Genomic DNA, 21,109 nt, shown 5'->3' on the forward strand with positions numbered 1-21,109 from the left:
TGTGAGCATAAGAGCCACCTGTTTTTCCAAGGTGACTTTTGCTGTATTGCTGATAGCATGGAGACAAACAGAGGGCTTCATGGGTTTGTCTTTCTCATGTAGAAGTGTTTCATCAAGGATGGAAGTTATTTAAATAACCGCACAAAACAGTTCAAAGTTTCCTGACTTTTACAGGGCGAAATTGACTTCAGATGGCAAGCTGCTCATTTTAAAACACACATTGATTTTATTTATCAAAGATAAAAGTGTCTGACAATTTGCTATCGCCTAGCTTGCATTATGGCCTGAGGCCAATTTCACCCACTTAGGCGGGAATTTTATGGCCCGCTCGCAGCAGGGATGGGACCGTGAAATGCGGCAAGCCATTCTAAACTCCATTGCCTTTGGTGAGAACGTAAAATCCCACTGCTGTAAAAATTCCGCCCTTAGTGTTTAGAAAAAGCCAATGTAAGATTGCATGAAGAATTATAATCTTTTGAAATCTGTTGAGTTTGTTCTTATTTATATTTAATTTTACCAATAAGTAGTTTATAGTCTGAGGCCCACGGTTTGTCAGGGTGATGCTTATTTGTAAAGCCCAGGACAGCACAATGCATCGTTCCAATGAATTTATTAATATCATAAATGGGTTGCTGTTTGCCATGCAAACTCCATGGGCAGAATTTTTCCTTCAGAGGATGAAAACAAAAGTTGGGACTGTTTGAGGACCCCCAACTATCACGCCTCACCACCACCTCCCGCCAACCCCCGTCCCCCCCCCAAACAGGAAGCAGTCAGACGCCCCAATTTTCACAGGGGCAGCAAGTTGAATGGTTAGACATTGGACTTGTCATCCAATTAAGGACAACAGGCAATCTCTTGAAGCTGGAGGGCTAATCAGAGGTATTCTAGCTTGAAAGGAACAGCAGGCTGCATACAGCATAAGTTAAGAGAGAGGGCACTTCAAAATGGAGGCACCCTCTCTCCAACTTCTTTATATTTAAATCAAAATATGGCTTTTACAGCCAAACCACCGCTCTGGGAGGGTGAGAGGAGGAGGAACTCCTCTACAGGATGGCCTGTGGCTGCTCCTGCATCCAGGCCAAGAGGGAGGGCCTCAGGCCCCTGGTCTGCTGCTGGGGTGCCATTTGCAGCCTGTTAAATTGTGCCCCGCTACCTGCGAGAACCTGGATGACGATGGGAAAATCCCATTTGCCCTCCTTTAATTGGCCTCAATAGGTTTTTAATGAGCCATGTCACCTACCCCACCAGGAGTGGTAGCCCTGCTGCTTGCCCCATCCTGCCTCCACAAAGATCCCAGTCTGACCCGATCCCAGTCCCGGCAAGGGCTAAATATCAGATTGGTTTGAGTATAAGAGCATGTTTCAGTTCGTAGGAAACATGGGTTTGCTTGTGAAACAATCTTTTATATATGACAGAAGAGAAACAACGTAGAGGATCCATGAATTATAACTGTGCCCTTGGTATTCAGTTCCGATTATACCATACCGTATTTTTTATAACAGCAATGCAATGAGCATAAATATATTTCTAAAAATATTGTTTTAAAGTTTGAGTATTAACAATGTGTAACTACATTTTTATATAAAATGTGCAGCACAAGCTCTCTTGTCTGCACTAATCATCTGGACCTTTGCCAGAGCCTGTTCCTGTGGTTTCTGACCAATTTGCTTCCTTGCTGTAAAAAGTACTGACTTTCAGTCTCAGATCTCATCACTGACCCCCTCCTAAGCTAGCCTCACCACTCAGTCTCCCCCCGCAGCTACAGTGACCCCCACTCGAAGTCTAACCCCCCTTTGGAGCTGACCCCTCATCATCGGTGAGCAACAGCAAAGGATATCAAGAAGTTTTGTTTTAAAAGAAAGAAATAAGTTGCACAACAAGCTATTTCAGGTTTTGGGATGCCAGTGGTTTATTCTTTCAGGTGGAAATGACATTTAGGAATTGTAAAATGAATAAACCAGTGCAGGTTTGGATTTTCTTCCATCAGTGTCAGAGGAGTTAATTTTTAATGGGTCATTCGTGTAAAGCAGGCATTATCAATTTTGCCACTTTTTGTAGATCTTTCCTGATTTTCACATGCATTGAAGTCAAAGAAAATGAAACTTGTGGGATGGATACCAGACAGCTTACCTGATTTCTCCTGTTTTGCTCTTTTGTCCAAAGTCAAAATTACCCACATATAGTTCACTATTCTTCTAATTTAAATAACCTTCCTGCAGGCTGTCAAATTCATGCTCTGCTTAAGGTGGTCAGGGGGGGAGGGTAATGAGAAGGCTGAATCCCATTGTTAGGATGGAGTTTGAAGAACAGCCGGATAATCAAGTGGAGACCTACTGGGGAGGCAGTTTGAGGACAGGATACGAGAAAGTAAAGTCAAGTAGGGCCAGGAACAAGGAGTGTAGAACACCTATTTGCTATGACATGAACCTCTGACTTTTTCACCCTTGTCTTATTTTCCTACATATAACACAAATGTATGTGGCTAATTTCTTGTAATATCTTTGTACAGTAAACCTTGTGTTATCTGGCAATGTACTAACAGGAATTATCTAGTAACCGTAATTTCTGACAGCTCGATTTAGTTTTAAAGGCTGGTCATTTTTCAATGTTCAGATAATGCATTTTAAAAAATAATAGTAGATTGTATATGTGCAGAAATTGTTCTTAAGCTTTACATTAAAATGATTAAATTATTGGGTCAGTTTTGGCTATTATGCCTGAACAAAGATATACTGCTCGAAGCAACTGTCAGTGAACTAACAGCTCGATTTTATTAAAAGCCAGGTTGAAGGTCGTAGTGTCACTTGTGGTGTCAGTTTGGTCTTCAGTTGTGGTGGTTTTAATGTGATGCCTTTCTGCGCTGGGGCCCTTGACTGCTTTCTCTCTCCCCTCAAGACAGAGCAGCAACTTGTCTTGTCCCTGGAGTAATGGAACTCCCTGTTAACTGGCACTTTGATTAACCAGCACCGCACATTCCTGGAGCATGCCAAATAATAAAGATTTTACTGAGTATAGTACTGAGTTTTAAATAGACTTATTACAAATTGCTATCATAGGCATGGCTGAAACACATCTATTAATTTATAAGGGGGAATGATACATTTGCAAACTCCTTGGTTCAGAGCTACACCTGTGAGAAACGCTTAGTGTGAACTTGCCTACACCCGGCCCATAATTTCCTTTCATTAATGCTAATGAGTGGAAAATCTTGGGCTGCATGAGAGAAATTTTCCCAAATATCTTTCTGGTTGGTGATGCTTTGCACCAGGAGGATGTCAATGGAAAAAAGTGTTTAATGCATAGCGGTGTTCCTCCTTAACAAACAATATTTTAATCTTTAACAAGGGTTAAATTGTTGAACACACTGTAAGTTCTTAAGCTGCATACTATTCTGCAGATCAGTAGGTGGTATATAAAGGGCAGCTGTGAAGAAGGATGTGAGATAACAGGGAGACGGTACCTGTACAGCTTGAGAGTTACTGTTCCATAAACAATTGAAAAGCCTAGAAGACGAACCCATCGAAGAAGAATACATCTGAATATACTTGGCTCAAAGTACAGTATAACAACCTGCAGGAAGAAAACAAAAGCAATTATTTCTGCTCAAAGTGATGGTATCATTTCTGAAGAATGTAACACTTGGCGCATGCAGTGTCCACATAAAGCATTTTTGGGTCAAGCCGCTACAGGGAAGAATGCAAAATAAATCTTTCTTCATTCTAATCCCTCCTAATCTCATCAAAAATGTTCATTTAAATACTATCCAAACTCTGGACGGGAATATTAATTTAATGCTAGTTTGGTGACCCACTTCCATTATGACCTAGGTTCAGACTGCTTTAGATGTATCACAGCCAGCAAAGAGAAGATTTACATCCTATGAGCCAGAATTCAAACCCAGAGATGAAAGGGCAGTGTACTAACTTATTATATACCATTGTTCCTATGATGAGCATCCTATGTCTGCTTGTTAAAAGGAAGCACTTTTGAGTTTTGTTGAATAGCATTTATTTAGAACATAATCCCCTTTTCTCCATAATTTGAAAATTATATTGGTGTTCTTTTATAAAGGTATTCATAAATATTAAACAAAATTCTATATTGTTAAGAAATATGAATTTATAAAATTAGAAGAAAACATGTAGCACACAAATATATTTCATGTTCTTCTATTAGTTGTACTGCGATAGGTTTCCTAAAGAATATTTTGTAAACCAGTTGTCCAAAAGCTTGTTTGTAAATGGTTATCGAATAGATTTGCCAAAGATGTTCAAAGTTTTATGAATACAGTGTTTACAGAGTTCGAAAATTCAGCATATTTGAAGATGATGAGATGTTGCTAATTTAGCTTTAGCTCTTTGACAGCAATTGCAATAAATGCAATAACAAAAATTCAGAAAACCCCATGGCAGAAAAAGAAACATTTGTCGTGGAGTTGAAAGCAAAGCATGAACACATTTGTCAATGAATGTAGTGGATCAGGTTTAATCAGAACAATTAATCTCTCCATGAATCAGATCGTAGTTCTAGTGCAAAGCTGCAGTATGGGACAAAGATAGAACCTGTTAGATACAAATAAAAATACAAATATTAATAAAACAATAAGGAAATCTTTCAGTTGACATTCTAGGCTTACTTAAACCAATTCACGGCAAGAAATGTACAAAAGTACCCTATCCCATCTAATACTGAAGTCATATGAGAAGAACAACTCCATTGTGACTTAATTGAAGGGCTACTTATATTTTGCTGAAGTGTGCATGCATTTGAACAAGTTAACTATAGGAAATACAATTTGTGACTAAATTGTGTCAAATCAGGAATTAGTTGTAGAATATTCTAATATACCTCTACACAGGGGGCTGAATTTTCTGGTTGCCCGGGGGAGGGGGGGGGTGGTGCAGAGCGGAAGCAGGCATGGGTGGGGTCTGCACTGCCATTTTACGCGGGCGGGTCAATTAAGGTGTGCCAAACGTAATGCGCGACTCCCAAGAATAGTGGGAGCGGGCAGGCGGCGGCAGGAATGCACTGTCTGACGGGTCCAATGGTGACCCTGCAGCCTGTTAATATGAAGCGTTGGCAGCCTTTGCAAGGCTGCTCACAATGGCAAGTGGAAGGGCTCACCAGAGGGCTTCTGGTGAGCAGGCCAGTGCGGAGGGTAGGCCAACAGAGCAGGCCGGAGGGTAGGGCAGGGGGCCAGTGTGCCCCTCGTTCTTCAGATGACTGCCTTGCTGCCCTCCTTGAGGAGGTGGCAGCACTGCGGGAGGTGCTGGTTCCCCAGGATGTGAGGAGGAGGCCCCTCCACATGACGAAACGTGCCTGGGAGGAGGTGGCAGAGGTGGTGAGCTCCCACGATGTAGTGCAGCGCACCTGGATCCAATCGCAAGCGCTTCAATGACTTGTTGTGCTTTGGCAGGGTGAGTAGCAGGTTGGCATTGGTCATGTAACCCAGCAGGTTGGCTTACCCCCTGCTGCACATCCCCACCCCCCTCCCCCCTGGCCCAAGTGCATTAAATCATTGACGGCATGTGTCCTTTGCTGGGTGGGCCAGCAGATGTTGCCTATGCTGAGGTCACCCTGAGAGGGTGGTGAAGAGATGGGTTTTGCCCCTGCAGCATGTGTTACACTGAGTCCCACATGACTAGTTTGGGGGCAACCTGGAGGAGCTGCATCTAGGCGCTGTGTTTGAACTCCTGGACACGTCCAAGTCAGGGTGATGACATGCTGGGAGGGGAGCTTCAAGGTGGTGTGGCAACAAACCATCTGCTGCGCTCTGCACTCCACATGCTTGCGCCTCCTTGTTATGGAAGGACATACCGTGTGGTGCATAATGTGATGTTGGCAGCATGTGTCAAAGGGAGGTGGGGGGTGTGGAGGAGACCTAGCATCTTTGTGTGAGTGTTTGGCAGCAGCGGGGTGGAGGCGGCACTGGAGCCCTGATATGTCCCACTCTGGTTGGCGTGGGCCATGCGCGAACAGAGTCCATGTGCAATTTGCACTAATCAATGCTCAGCTCTCATTTTCAGCAGAAGAATGCACATAACATGGCAGAGTGTGCGAGGACTGGCAGCGGCCAGGCGCACATCGCCATTCTTAGCTGCTTCGAGCAGGAGGCCCTGGATCTGGAGAGGCGCCATGCGCCCAGGTCCACTGGTGCCGGTGAGGCTGGGGTGTCACGGCCAGGTATTTATGCCCAACAATGAGGTCAGCATTGTTCTCCCAACAGCTATAGCAGTGCTGAATGTTCAGTGATTTAATTTTGCAACATGGCTTGACCATTCGTTGTGGAAGGATGAGTGCATAATGATCCGGGGGACATGGATGGATTTTGTCATTGTCTCCACTGTCTTTGTTCTTCCTTTCAGCACCAGCGGAGCAGGGCTGGGAGGAGGAGCAGCAGAGGCCCCCTTTCACACCTGAGGGGCCTGAAGTCTCACCAGCATCACACCATCTCTGCCAGGCAGGCACCAGCGCAGATACTAGCACCTTGGTGGGAATTCGAACATCGGCTAGTTTCCCAGGGCACAGCGGTGAGGGCACTTCACAGTCGCTGGAGGAGCTGGCAGAGACAGAGAGTGCCCATGGCGCCAGCAGCGGGAGGGCTGCAGGTGACCAGGCACATGCTCAGTCAGTGTCTGATGATGTGCCTCTGGAGTCGTCCGCGACACAGCAAATGCAGGAAATGCGGCCGGGTGTGCGGGAGCATCTGGGGGAGATACATGAGGCCATGCTTGGCTTAGTGTCCATGGTGGGGGAGTCTACACGGACAATCGGTGAAGCAATGAGCCACATGCGTCCCCCATGGAGAGAATGGCGACTCTCGTGAAGAGGTTCCCCAGGAGACCCATCAGGGCTTCCTGGGGATGTGCTCTGACCAGCAAACCCTCACATCGGCATTGACCTCAGCTGGTCATTATCAGTGCGGGAGATGGTGTGGGCATCAACTTTCCCAGCTCGGTGCCCATCTGCCCATGGTGATCAGGGAGGTCCGAAGCGACCTCACGTCGGCGCAACAGCTGCCTGGCGTCTCTGCGGGCACCTCTCAGGGCGCTCCGGATGAGGGCAGCAGCTCCTCCGCCCCTCTCCCAGTGACCATAGCATCTGGTGAGGCTGCGACAACTGGGGAGATGGCAGCTGTGGAACTGGCAGCTCCCTCCCAGGCGGGGCCAGCACAGGCTCCACGGGCCAGAGGATGACCACCAAGGTCATCAAGGCCAACAGGACAGCAGAGTGAGCAGGCTGTCTCAGGTGCCACTCCCAGGGAGAGGGCAGCACCAAGACATGGCACCTGGAAACGAAAACAAAAGGCACCTTTGGCACAGCACGGGTTTTTCACTGGTGCTTTTGTGTTGACCCGAGATGAGGTCCTTATGATTTGTTTTGATTTGTAACACTATTGTTTTTTTTTGAATAAGTTGGTTTGCTTGACATAATAAATTCAGACATGTGACCATGGCTGAGGGTGCCTCTTTTCTTCTGCATGTGTATGGTTTCCAAAACTGTAATGAGTGCTTTGTTGGACATTCAGCTTTATTAACAAGGCCCTTAGTGACTGTTGCTAACCTGGCAGATTTTACACTTAGGTGTTGAGTATCGCGCCTACAGCCCAGGCTTGTCCTGGAGGTCCATCTGTGGTGTGCTAGCTGAAGATTTGTTATATTAAAGCCTCCCAGGTGTCACTGCCCCCCTGCAGTATGCCTGGGTCAGCGTCTACCCCCTCAGCATTTCCCTGTACGTGCTCATCCTCAGACTCACTGCTGGACTCATTGTGTGCAGCCGCAGCCACTACGTCGACATCTTCATCGTCCACTGCGTCCCCCCCTTTCCGGCGCAAGATTGTGGAGAGCGCAGCATGCAACCACTATCACTGACACACAATCTGGGGGGTACTGGAGTGCGCCCCCTGAGCGGTCCAGGCATCGGAATCCCATCTTGAGAAGACCGATGGTTCTCTCCACCACAGCCCTTGTGGAGGTGTGGCTCCTATTATACCGCTGCTCAGCTTCTGTTCTTGGATGGCGGAGAGGCATCATGAGCCACCTTCTGAGGGGATAGCCCTTGTCACCCAGCAGCCATCCATCCAGCCGGGCTGGAGCACTGAAAAGCCCCGGCACCTGGGAGTGTCTGAGGATGTAGGTGTCGTGGGAGCTGCCTGGGTACCTTGCACAGACTTTTGGAATCTGCATCCTGTGATCACACACTATCTGCACATTCATGGAGTGGAAGCCCTTCCTGTTGACAAAGGCATTAAGGCTGACGCCTTAATGGCCACATGTGTGCAGTCTATTGCACCCTGGACATGGGGGAAGCCAACAATGGCCATGAAGCCTCTGGCTCGCTGTGTCTGGCTTGCCTGGTCCCAACGGTAGTGGATGAAGGTCAATGCACGGCTGAACAGAGCGTCTGTAACCTGCTTGACACAAGTGTGGACAGCTGATTGGGAGACACCACAAAGATTACCCACCGAGCCCTGGAAGGAACCAGAGGCATAGAAGTTGAGGGCAGCTGTGACCTTCAGAGCCACTAGCATGGCGTCGATTGGTGAGTCAAGGGCCTTAAGTGGCCTGTTAATTAATGGCTGGTGTGCGTCAGACATCACCACGTGCCTGCCCAGTGAAATATCGTGATGGTGCGCAGTGACGTCGGAACACTTGCCCGACGTCACCGTGCGTCATTTTACGCGCAGATGTGCGGGGCCCGCCCCTGCACGCCAACAGGAAAATTCCGCCCATGATCCCAAAAAGTAAGCAACAGCTATTCTTTCTCATGTTTCTTCTACCTCCTCCATTGTCCCCTGGCAAGCTGAATTAAAATTCTCGTCCTCCTCTTCAAATCCCTACACCACACGTCCCCTACCTCAGCCTTGCTTGACAATACCTCTGCATTGTAGGAGAAACGCCCTATGAATTGCCTTAAATGGATCCTCCAAATAGAGTCAGTAGTCAGAGCAAGTGCTGAGAGGGATAAGGGCTAAACCACAAAAGTTTGTAGAAACTAAGCATCCGTTACCAAAACTAGAAATTGAATCAGCAAGGCCACAGGTCTAGGGATGATTCATTAAAAGGCTAAAGGTATCCTCCCTTATCTGCCGCTGGGTCAGACTTTTTGTGAGCAAAGACCTGAGAAGCTAGAGATAAAACAAGTAACCAGCATGTCTAGGTGCCAGTGCTTCATTAGTTTAGGAATCATCAGGGGAACATGGCTAAGTGGAGTGAATGGAATGAAATATTAAAGTAGGGAAGTTTTACTGCAGTTGTACAGGGCATTGGTGAATGACACATGTTGGAAGGGTTAATCCCTTTTTGATATCAAACACACAGGAACATAGTACTTAGGGGCAGGAATAGGCCATTTAGCCATTCGAGCCTGCTCCGCCATTCAATAAGATCATGGGTGATCTGGTTATGGTCTCAACTCCACTTTCCTGTCTGCTCCCCATAACCCTTGACTCCCTTATCTATCAAAAATCTGTCTAACTCAGAATGAATTCAATGACCCAACGTTCACTGTTTTCTGGGGATGGGAAGTCCATACACTAACAACCCTCTTAGAGAAAAAAATTCTCTTTATCCCCATCTTAAAAGGGAGACCTCTTATCCTTAAACTGTGTCTTCTAGTTTTATTCTCCCACAAGAGGAAACATTCATCCATTATCCAACCTATCAAGTGCCCTCAGGATCTTATATATTTCAATAAGTTCACCACTCATTCTCCTAAACTCCACTGGGTATAAGCCCAACCTGTTCAACCTCTTATTATAAGGTAAGCCCCTCATCCCAGGAATGTGTCAAGTGAACATTCTCTGAACTGTTTCGAACGCTATTATATCGTTTTTCAAATAAGATGACCAAACTGTACACAGTACTCTTGTCTTTCAGATTGATTGTTATGACACAGCAGTTGGTAAAGGCTGAGTTATTTAAAATTCCAGAGGGAAGCTTTAAACAACTGTCATAACCTATATTTTCAATTGGTATGTTTAAGATGCAACTCTGAATTCAGAAATGAAACCACCAAGCCTCCAGAGGGTTTTTATATAAATTAAATTAAACATTTATTAATTTTACAAGGTATTAAACACATACACATGTCTACAAATTACTACCATAATAACTTTTAAACTAATCCCCAAATTAATCACTCCCAGGTAATCTTCCCAAAGGCAACAATAACTTAAACAGACACCAGGCAAAGCACACTTTATCTTACAAATTCAAAATGAGGTTCCTTTCAATTTGGTACCTTCGCAGACAGTTGAAGTCTTAGAGGCATGGAAGATCTAAGCTGTCTATGAGTCACACACAAAGCTCTTTTTCTGTATATACCTAGCCTTCCCTTTGAATGCAAATTCTCATTGTATCACCAGGCCCTTTGAACTCCACCTCTTCTAACAATAAAATCCCTTTCATAGTACCAATTTTATTAGTAATATAAATATATTGCTTGGTGTCTCCTAACTAGGTGCAAGATTTCACCCCCAGTCTTTGAATGGTTTATTCAACAAAATGCAAATGTACTCTTTACCTTACTGTTTAACATCTCAAAACTACTATATATCAAAGCACCCAGACTAGCTGGCTTTAATCCAGTTAAGACACACACACACTCACACCCACAGACACAGACCCACTACAAGTCCAACTTAAAATAATTTCCAATAATATTATATACCATAAGACCATAAGATGTAGGAGCAGAAGTAGGCCATTCAGCCCATCAAGTCTACTCCTCTATTCAATGAGATCATGGCTGATCTGATAATCCTCAATTCCACTTTCCTGTCTTTTCCCCATAACCTTTACTGATTAAAAATCTGTCTATCTCAGCCTTGAATATACTTAACGACCCAGCCTCTACAGCCTTCTGTGGTAAAAAATTCCACAGATTGATGACCCTCTGAGAGGAGAAATTCCTCCTCGCCTCTGTTTTAAATGGGCGCCCCCTTACTCTGAGATTATGCCCACTGGTCCTAGACACTCCCACAAGGGGAAACAACCTCTCAGCATCTACCTTGTCAAGCCCCCTAAGAATCTTATATGTTTCGATAAAGTCGCCTCTCATTCTTCTAAACACCAACGAGTACAGGCCCAATCTATTCAACCTCTCCTCAAAAGAAAATTCCTCCATCCCCGGGATCAATCTAGTGAACCTTCTCTGGACTGCCTCCAATGCCAATATATATTTCCTAAGATAAGGGTACCAAAACTGTTAACAGTATTCTAGGTGTGGTCTAACTAGTGCCTTGTATAGTTTTAGCAAGACTTCCCTATTTTTATACTCCATTCTCTTTGAAATAAAGGCCAACATTCCATTTGCCTTAACTATTACCTGTTGAACTTGTATGCTAGCTTTCTGGGATTCATGCACGAGGGCCCCCAAATCCCTCTGTGCTGCAGCTTTCTTCACTCTTTCTCCATTTAAATACTATTCAGCTCCTCTATTCTTCCTGCCAAAGTGCACAACCTCACACTTTCCCGCATTATACTCCATCTGCCACATTTTTGCCCACTCAGTTATTCAGTCTATATCCCTCTGTAGACTCTTTGTGTCATCCTCACAACTTGCCTTCCCAACTATTTCTGTGTCATCCGCAAACCTGGTGATAGTACATTCATTTCCCTCATCCAAGTCATTAATATATTTGGAAATAATTGTGGCCCCAGCATTGATCCCTGTGGCACTCCACTAGTTACAGGTTACCACCCTGAAAATGCCCCCCTTTTCCCAACCCTTCCTGTACCTCGGTGCAGGTGATTAATATCTTCATGACATTGATCAACACAAATGAGGAGGTCTCTTTGTAAATAAAAGATGTTATACAAAGAACAAAGAAAAGTACAGCACAGGAACAGGCCCTTCGGCCCTCTAAGCCTGCGCTGATCATATTGCCTGTCAACTAAAACATTTTGCACTTCCGGGGTCCGTATCCCTCTATTCCCATCCTATTCATGTATTTGTCAAGCTGCCTCTTAAACACCACTATCGTACCTGCTTCCACCACCTCCTCTGGCAGCGAATTCCAGACACTCACTACCCTCTGCTTAAAAAGCTTGCCCTGCACATCTCCTCTATAGCTTTCACCTTAAATCTATGTCCCCTAGTAATTGACTCTTCCACCCTGGGAAAAAGCTTCTGACTATCTACTCTGTCCATGCCATTCATAATTTTGTAAACTTCTATCAAGTCGCCCCTCAATCTCCGTCGCTTTAGTGAGAACAATCCAAGTTTCTCCAACCTCTCCTCATAGCTAATAACCTCCAGACCAGGCAGCATCCTGGAAAACCTCCCCTGCACCCTCTCCAACGCCTCCATATCCTTCTGGTAATGTGGCGACCAGGATTGCATGCAATATTCCAACTGTGGCCTAACTAAGGTTCTATACAGCTGCAGCATGACTTCCCAGCTTTTATACTCAATACCCCTGCCAATGAAGGCAAGCATGCCATACGCCTTCCTGACCACCTTATCCACCTGCATTGCCACTTTCAGTGACCTGTGGACCTGTACACCCAGATCCCTCTGCCCGTCAATGCACTTAAGGGTTCTGCCATTTACTGTATAATTCCTGCCCGTATTAGACCTTCCAAAATGCATTACCTCGCATTTGTCCGGATTAAACTCCATCTGCCATTTCTCCGCCCAAGTCTCCAACCGATCTATATCCCGTTGTATCCTTTGACAATCCTCTTCACTATCTGCAACTCCTCCAACCTTAGTGTCATCTGCAAACTTACCAATTAGCCGAGTTACATTTTCCTCCAAATCATTTATGTATACCACAAACAGCAAAGGTCCCAGCACTAATCCCTGCGGAACTCCACTAGTCACAGCTCTCCATTCAGAAAAGCACCCTTCCACTGCTACCCTCTGTCTTCTATGACCAAGCCAATTCTGTATCCATCTTGCCAGCTCACCTTTGATCCTGTGCGACTTTACCTTCTGTACCAGTCTGCCATGAGGGACCTTGTCAAAGGCCTTACTGAAATCCATGTATATAACATCCACTGCCCTTCCATCATCGATCATCTTTGTCACTTCCTCGAAAAACTCGATCAAGTTAATGAGACAAGATGGCGATTTTGACATTAGAACAATAGAACCATAGAAAAGTCCTGGCACATAAAGAGGCCATTCAGCCCATTGTGTCTGTGCTGGCTAAAACAAAAAGAGTTAAAAAAGAAACTAGCTGCTCATTTTAATCCCACGTTTCAGCACCTGGTCTGTAGCCTTGCAGGTTAGAGCACTTCAGGCGCAGATACAGGTACCTTTTAAATGAGTCGAGCTTTTCAGCCTCAACCACCAATTTAGGCAGTGAATCCCAGACACCCACCACCCTCTGGGAGAAAAAAAAATAAGAATGTTCCTCATGTCCCCTCTAACCCTTCTACCAATCACGTTAAATCTATGCCCCTTGGTTATTGATCCCTCAGCTAGGAGAAACAGGTCCTTCCTGTCCACCCTATCTAGGCCCTATCAGGATGATGAGGTTGCATAAACCTTGGGAACGTTGCTTTCTACAAGCCTATGGGCTTCAATCTATTCAACAAATTGGCAATCTAATGTTATTAACTTCAGCTATCTAAGGATCTAATCTTAAAATTTGCCAATTTATATCAATTTCAGACACTGATCTCAACTACAAATTAATAATGAACAAGTAAAGATCAGTATGACATGGCTGAATGTAACCTCTTATTTATTTTGGCAATTAACCCATATTATTTTAGTCACAATATTGGAAACTACTCATCCGCTGTCAGAAAACTAAAATTGGAATAATAAATTGAATTCAGAAACCATCTAGAATCATAGTCAATTTTGCAATCCTAGGGTGGGATTTTCCGTGCCCGTTGACGTCGGGCGTCATGACGGGTGTGAGTGGACAATATGGTGGGAAGGCCAAAAACCGGTTACACGCCGTCGTGAAACCAGTTTGCGATTGTCCACTCCTCCCGTCAATGGTGGGCCGCGTTTCCTGCCGCCGCACATCGGGAATGTCAATTTAATACATCGGCATATCATAATAATCCCTGCTCGCCGGAATCATCCCCCCACGCTGGGGCATCTGAGTACGTTGGCCTGATTGCACGCCGACATGTTTCACAACAGCATGCCAGCTGCATTGAGGGGAACTCGGAGGCGAGTGCACACCAAGGTTGTGCCGTATTCACGAGGGTCATTCGTTTAAGTTGAGCCACTACGCATTCAGGCGAGGGCACAGGCAAGTCATTTTTTTCTAGTCTGCTGACAGTGCGGTGACGGGTCAAAGGTTGCGCTGTGGCTGTGGCAAGTTGGGGGGTGGGGTGGGCAAGGTGGCATGCTGTGGGGCGAGTTGGGGGTGACAAGGACTGCACTGCATCGGAGGCAATTTGGGGAGGGCAAGGCAGCCCAGTCTGATGGTAGCGCACAAGCACATGCGGGGGTGCAGGGGGAGGGAAGCAGTCACATATTAGGGAAACCTTGTATAAAGTGACAATTCCTCCACAGCTGAGACAGTTCAGGCGCAGCCACATAGATATGATTGGAGTTGGGCCACTTATCTACTTGTCTGCCCACTCTAGCAAACAGAGGGCTGAAAGTGCCGCCAAGTGCTCCAGAGCTTTTCATCCCTCGGGCACAGACTGCAAACTAAAGTGCGTTTTAGTGGACTGCAGAACACTTGGATGACAGGGCAAGTTGTACAATCTCTTTGCTAAAGCTGGCCATGGAGCAGTCACTGGTGGAGGTGCTCACAGCCCCTTGCAATGTCATCATCCCTTTGGGACCAGCCTCCCCTATGGTTCAAGCTAACACTGCAGCCTTGCAGTGCAGATTAGGAGAATGCCTGTGCCTGAGCTGAGAGCACATGCAGTCCAATGGGCAAAGCAGCTTCTAATCGGTTGGGAGGAGTAGGGCAGAGGTGGGTGGTGTTTCGGGCAGCACACTAATCTCTGGCCATCCAAGTGGCGGCCAGCAGTCTCCGGGATGCGATAAAGGGCCTTCAGACTTAACCAAGAGAGGTTCTTCGTACACCCATGCTAACCCATGCATCTCTCTCTTTCATCCTGCAGGAGGAGTGCATCAGGAGCATGGAGCCTGGTGACCTAGCTGTATGCCTCGAGGCATTAAGAGAGCAGAGCTGATGGAGAAGAGAGTGACGGAGGTGCTTGGCTGGGCAGAAGGAGAAGCAGCACCCTCAGGAAGGAGGTGTAACTGGGGTTCCCGTGCACGCCACTGAAGAGCCGCAGCTAGCTGTCGTTGGTCAGCGCCTAGCTAGACCCAGGGTCTACTGATGGTGCTTGTTATTCCTGCAGATGACAGACAACCAGTGTCGCTGAAGACTGTGCATGTCTAAGGAACTGGTCAGTCACATTTGCCACCTGCTGCAGGATTTGGCACCACAAGGACATGGAGGGCATCATTGCCAGTGGCCATGAAAGTGACCATGCAGCTCAATTTTTATGCCAGTGGCTCCTTTCAGGGCTCTACAGGTGACCTATGTGGGATATCACAAGCCTCCACCCACAAATACATCCATGAGGTCATGGACACCACCTTCGCAAAGGCTCACAACTTTGTGCATTTTGCCCGGGATCTGGAAAGCTAGGAAGCAAGAGCGCTGGGATTTGCCCAGATCTCAGGTTTCCCACAGGTGCAGGATGCCATCGACTGCATTCACATGGCGCTCAGATCTCTGCCACAATAAGCGGCCAACTATGTCAACCATAAGGGCTTCCACCTGCTTAATGTTCAGCTGGTGTGCAACTACCACAAACGCATCCTACAGGTCTGTGCATGGTATCCAGGGAATGTGCACGAGTCATACACTCTCAATAGGTCTCAGATCCCTGATGTCTTCCAGGATCCAGAGAGGCTGCAGGGTTGGCTCCTCAGAGACAAGGGCTACCCACAGAGGATGCGGCTGGTGACGCCCCTGCGGCAGCTTCAGAGTGCAGAAGAGGGAAGGTACAATGAGACTCAAGCTTCAACTTGCACTTAAGTGGAGCAAACCATCTGAATATTGAAAATGAGATTCCGGTGCCTGGACCGGTCTGGTGGAGCCCTGCAATACAGTCCACAGAGGGTGTCACGCATCGTCGTCGCCTACTGCACCCTTCACAACTGGGCACTGCAATAAGGAGAGGAGCTGGCTGAGGAGGAGATGGAGGAGCTGCATGTCTCCTCTGATGAGGACGACGTCGACAGGGATGAGGGTAAGGAAGTCCTCAAAGGCAAGGATGATGGCAGTGGCCAGACGAGGCAGGCGCACTTGGGAGGCCGCATAGCTGCTAGATTTATGGAGGATTATGACGACATGCAGTGAGGAGACACCATAGATCCTCACACTACATCTGTGAACGTTTGACTCCTGTCTGGTAGGTGGCAGCACACCTACCGTCTGTGATAAAGCTCCTTTCATGGAGACGCAGCAGATGCCCATAGTCCCTTCATTCCAGGAAGGAATTGATTACGAAAGTAGGGAGGTTATGCTTCAGTTGTACAGGGCATTGGTGAGACCACATCTGGAGTATGGTGTACAGTACTGGTATCCTCATTTAAAGAAAGGTGTAAATGTGTTAGAAGCAGTTCAGAGAAGGTTTACTAAACTAATACCAGGAATGGGTGGGTTCTCTCTTGAGGAAAGGTTGGACAGGTTAGGCTTGTATCCACTGGAATTTGGAAGAGTAAGAGGCGACTTAATTGAAGCCTTTAAGATCCTAAGGGGTCTTGACAGGGTGAATGTGAAGAGGATGTTTCCTTTTGTGGGAGAATCTAGAACTAGGGGTCACTGTTTAAGAATAAGGGGTCGCTCATTTAAAGACAGAGATGAGGAGAAATTATTTCTCTCAGAGGGTTGTGAGTCTTTGGAACTCTCTTCCTCAAAAGGCAGTGGAAGCAGAGTTTTTGAATATTTTTAGGGCAGAGCTAGATTGATTCTTGATTAACAAGGATGTGAAAGTTTATCAGGGGTAGGCAGGAATGTGGGGTTGAGGTTGCATTCAAATCAGCCATGATCCTATTGAATGGCGGAGCAGGCTTGAGGGGCCGAGTGGCCTACTCCTGCTCCTAATTCGTATGTTCATATTTTCATATGACGACATGCAGTGGGGACACTCCATAGATCCTCACATAGCTTATGTGAATGTCTGATTCCTGTCTGGCTGATGGCAGATCACTTGCACTCTGTATAGGGTTATATCATGGAGATGCAGTGGGAAATTTTAACTTCTCCTGATCCTCGTGAGCTGAACCCTTCAGGGCCACACTGTTACTGGACACAGATGCTGATGTGATCAGAAGACCAGCCACACCTCAAAAGGTGCTGAGCGCACGCAGAGGGAAAGATGGAACTCTGTGCCACTGGCCAAGGATATTCTGGCGGCAATAATAAGCCCCATCACGGTGCAGGCATGACTGTTGTGTCCAGTGACTGTGAAGGCGCACATTAGTGTGCTGGGAAGGTTGCACAAAGCACAGGGAAGAGGCCTTGGACTGAGACATTGCCTTTATCTTGTGCAGGTACCAAGGTTCCACATCTGAGTGACACGAACACTGCTCATCAGAACATTATTTACAATAATGAACATTATGTACAAGCGATTAACACCTGTGCCCAGGCTGTGCAACTACATCTTTTTAACCTTCCTAACCCTGCCACTATGTCTTGGTGCTCCCCCAACATCCACAACAGAGGCGGAGGCAGCCTGCTGACTACTACGCAATATCTGTGATGACCTTGGCTGGCGTCCGCTGGAGGGTCAAGATCTGCTTTCAGGGTCCTGCTGTGTGGCAGTGGCACCCTCCTCGGCCTGTGGAGCTGGAGCTGCTGGGGTCATAGGAAGAAGGGGTTTGGACATTCTAGACACTCCTGGACTCGCCTGGGTGGATGGCCCCGGGGTGTGCACCTCCTTATGGGTGCCCAAGGGCCCCTGGCTGGCTCCTTGAGGAGAAGAGGAAGCTGGTGTGAGATCGAGCTGCCCCACACCCCACTTGTGTTGGCACTGTTGGAGGCCAACTATGGCATCAGCAATGGGGTTGCTGCCCCTCCTATGGCCACAGCGGGTGTAGGGGACATCTCAGCAGGCCTCCGTGGTGTCCAAAAGGCATTCCAGGGACATGTGATTGAATTGGGGGCTGCAGCCTTCTTGTCTTTTGGGGTCATGTCTTCTGTGCAGCAGTCCTGGGCTAGAAGCACTGGGAGGTGTGCAGACTTTAAACACTACACTCTAAATATGAAACCCAGCATGAGGAAGTGGCGAGGTGACAAAGTGGCGGGTGAATCGGTGGCCGCCTGCTGGTGAAACGGCTTGTTTACCGGGAATGCATGATTAATGAGGCGGCATTGGGACAATATGGTGTGAAAACCCGCCATCGTGGCCAGCGGGTAAAACATCATTTTTCCCACCAGCTACCACACTTAGCACAAATTTGGGATGATTTCACCCCTGGAGTAAAAGAACTTGCAAAAGAACTGGGCATATATTTACCTTACACATTTTGCAGATTTTGATGGAAGTTGGTCGTGTAAATATAATCCTCTCCGTTTGGTGAGCCAAATTTAGGCATCATTAACTCTTCGGAAGTGACTGGGTGACCTTATAGAAAATCAGAACAGGCTAAGACCTCTCCTGCTGCTTCTATCTAAAACTAATTAGGTTCTATTCTTATTCCGGACCATTTGTTCCTAATCCCTATGAATATCTAACATTGAAACAGTTGTCTGCATAAAGCTCACACTGGCACTAACACCAGCAGGCAGATGCCACACATTGTGAAACTTCTACAAAGGTGTCTTCCAGGCTTCATCATTAGCTCCCTATTTAATTTTAAAAAGCCTCTGGCTTCATTAAGTGATGAACACATAGTCTAGGCCTGGGCTTCACTGAAGAGGAGGAACAGCTCCCGGCTTCACCAACTGATGTTGCATACTGTCTAGATGTGTGCCCTTAGACCAGGCATGTGACTTTTAAGTTATTTGGATTATTGACTGCTTGCACGAAGAAACCAATAATGATCCCCTTGCACAGTATCAGTGTCAGTAGCTTAATGTAAAGTTTCATGACATGACCATCATTTCTAGAGACCAAAGGTTCAGTTGTGGCATTTTTTTTTTCAACTCAAGGCATTCTAACATTGTCAGACTGATTTATTGGCCTGGATTTTCATCCCCATGGCAGGACACACTTGCCTTGGGAAAAAGTGCCTCGAATGGTGGGATCTTCACTCCAGAGGGGCAGGTGTGGGATGGAGTTGGACCTGCCAACCGCGGATGCAGATCAGATAGACACAGGGGCTGCAGAGTGCCAAGCCGGGCTGTTTAAAAGGCCCGCCTCGATTCTCTGGGACTTCAGGCTGGTTGTTTTCTTAAACATTAGGCCCCCTAGTCCTCAACTGTCCTATCCTCCCAACCCCTTTGCCCTCACGCTCTTCATGACAACTCACCCAGTAACCACCATGGACAAACAAAAAAATACTCATTCACGAAAGCCCATTCAGTTCATTTAAATGCCCTCAAGTACTTGATCCCTAACATTTGTATTCATAACCCCATATCAAAGTCATCTAATCCTTTAGTAACCTCTTTGAGCTCTCACTCAAACTGTGAACTTATACCCCTCATGATAAGAATGATAGGTTGTAGAAAGCAGTCGAGCATTAATAATGCTATAATGAAAGCACTTAGACCAGTCAAACAGCTATTGAAGCTGCTAGAACACATTTTTTCTCAACTCTTACAGACACCGGTTGGCAGTTTATTCAATTTTTAAAGGATTAGCCATTTAAATAACTTGGCAGCTGACAATTCTACAGACCTTATCTGCCCTTCAGGAGCACTTGCGACTTCTCTAAAGAATTATAACTCCCACAATACGGGATAAGGCCTTCGGTTTAGTGAAAATGGAGTCTGGTAGAAGTCAGCACTGAACATAAACGGACGGTACGCTGATGACACAGTGATACTTGCAGAATCAGAAGAAGCTCTACAAAATATTGCAGATCAAGTAAAAGATTGAATATGAACACCAAAAAGACAAAACAGTGGAAGCAATACATCAGAAGAAACTAAAGTGAAGATTGAAGTGGCTGGTGTCACACTGGAACAAGCAAGTAAGTTTGTCTGTTTGGGACAAATGATAACAGAAGATGGTAGATGTGATGCCAAAGTAGAGACGGCCAGAAGTAATTTTGTGAAGATGAGGGATGTGTTAACAACAAGAAAACTCAAGCTTGTAACAAGCAAAAAACTCATAAGATGCTACATTCTATCCACTTTCCTGACTGCCTCAGAAACCTGGACAATTAATAAAGATCTGTGGAAGAAATTAAAGGCCTTTGAAATATAGATGCTAAGACGTATGCTTAAAATTCCTATACAGACAATAAGACAAATGAAGCAGTGCTTGAAATTGCAACACCAAAAAGAACACTAAGATATGACATCTGGAAAAGATAATATCAGTATTTTGGCCATTTGACCAGAACGAAAAAGCTACAGAGATCTCTTCCAGATGACAAAGTGGGGGGCAGCAGGAAGTGGGCTCAACCTAGGCATAGTTGAATGACAGACATCACAGAGCGATTGCAGATGAACTACAGTGGATGTGTTAGGATGGTGCAAGACAGACGAGCATGACACCATGACAGTTGATCTCCTGGTAGAGTAGCTACAAGCAACACAGGACAGGAGGTACTAGCTACAAATTGCTTCTAAATAAACTGTGCTTTATAAAAGAGACCCAGTACATGATGACAACACTCAATTTTAAGCCATTTCCGCAGCTTAATGCATCAAGTTTAAGGTGATCAATAAAGGAAGTATTAGCAAGATTGCCTCATTGATGCAAAAATGATTTGTGCTAGAAAAATAAGCCTCAGTGTTCTTACTTCCATCGATCACACACTGATAAAATTATTTGTGATTAATGTTCTCTATTTCACAAGTGTGATAATGGATTCTAAATGTGAAAGTCTTTGTTGGAGTCAGCAGGGATGGAGGGTCAAGGAGTGCAGTCTCACAGTGCCATGTAGTTATGTAATAATTAATCAGCATTAGTCTTTATTTGTAAATAAGGAACACTTCCATCTCTAGTCGTGGGATTTGGATGGGGGAGATGGATCAAGACTC

The 21,109-nt window shown here is 46.0% G+C and overlaps 1 protein-coding gene across 3 annotated transcripts in view; it reads right to left on the minus strand.

Moving 5' to 3' along the window:
- gpr158a (G protein-coupled receptor 158a) overlaps window positions 1–21,109 on the minus strand; it is a 642,328-nt gene that overhangs the window by 137,836 nt on the left and 483,383 nt on the right. For all 3 annotated transcript variants that reach the window (XM_078538078.1, XM_078538082.1, XM_078538086.1), the window contains one exon: window positions 3,464–3,573. In XM_078538078.1, coding sequence (XP_078394204.1) covers window positions 3,464–3,573 — 110 coding nt within the window. The remainder of the gene's footprint in view (window positions 1–3,463; window positions 3,574–21,109) is intronic.

Source organism: Cetorhinus maximus, chromosome 3, assembly GCF_964194155.1.
Source record: "Cetorhinus maximus chromosome 3, sCetMax3.hap1.1, whole genome shotgun sequence".
NCBI classification, from domain to species: domain Eukaryota; kingdom Metazoa; phylum Chordata; class Chondrichthyes; order Lamniformes; family Cetorhinidae; genus Cetorhinus; species Cetorhinus maximus.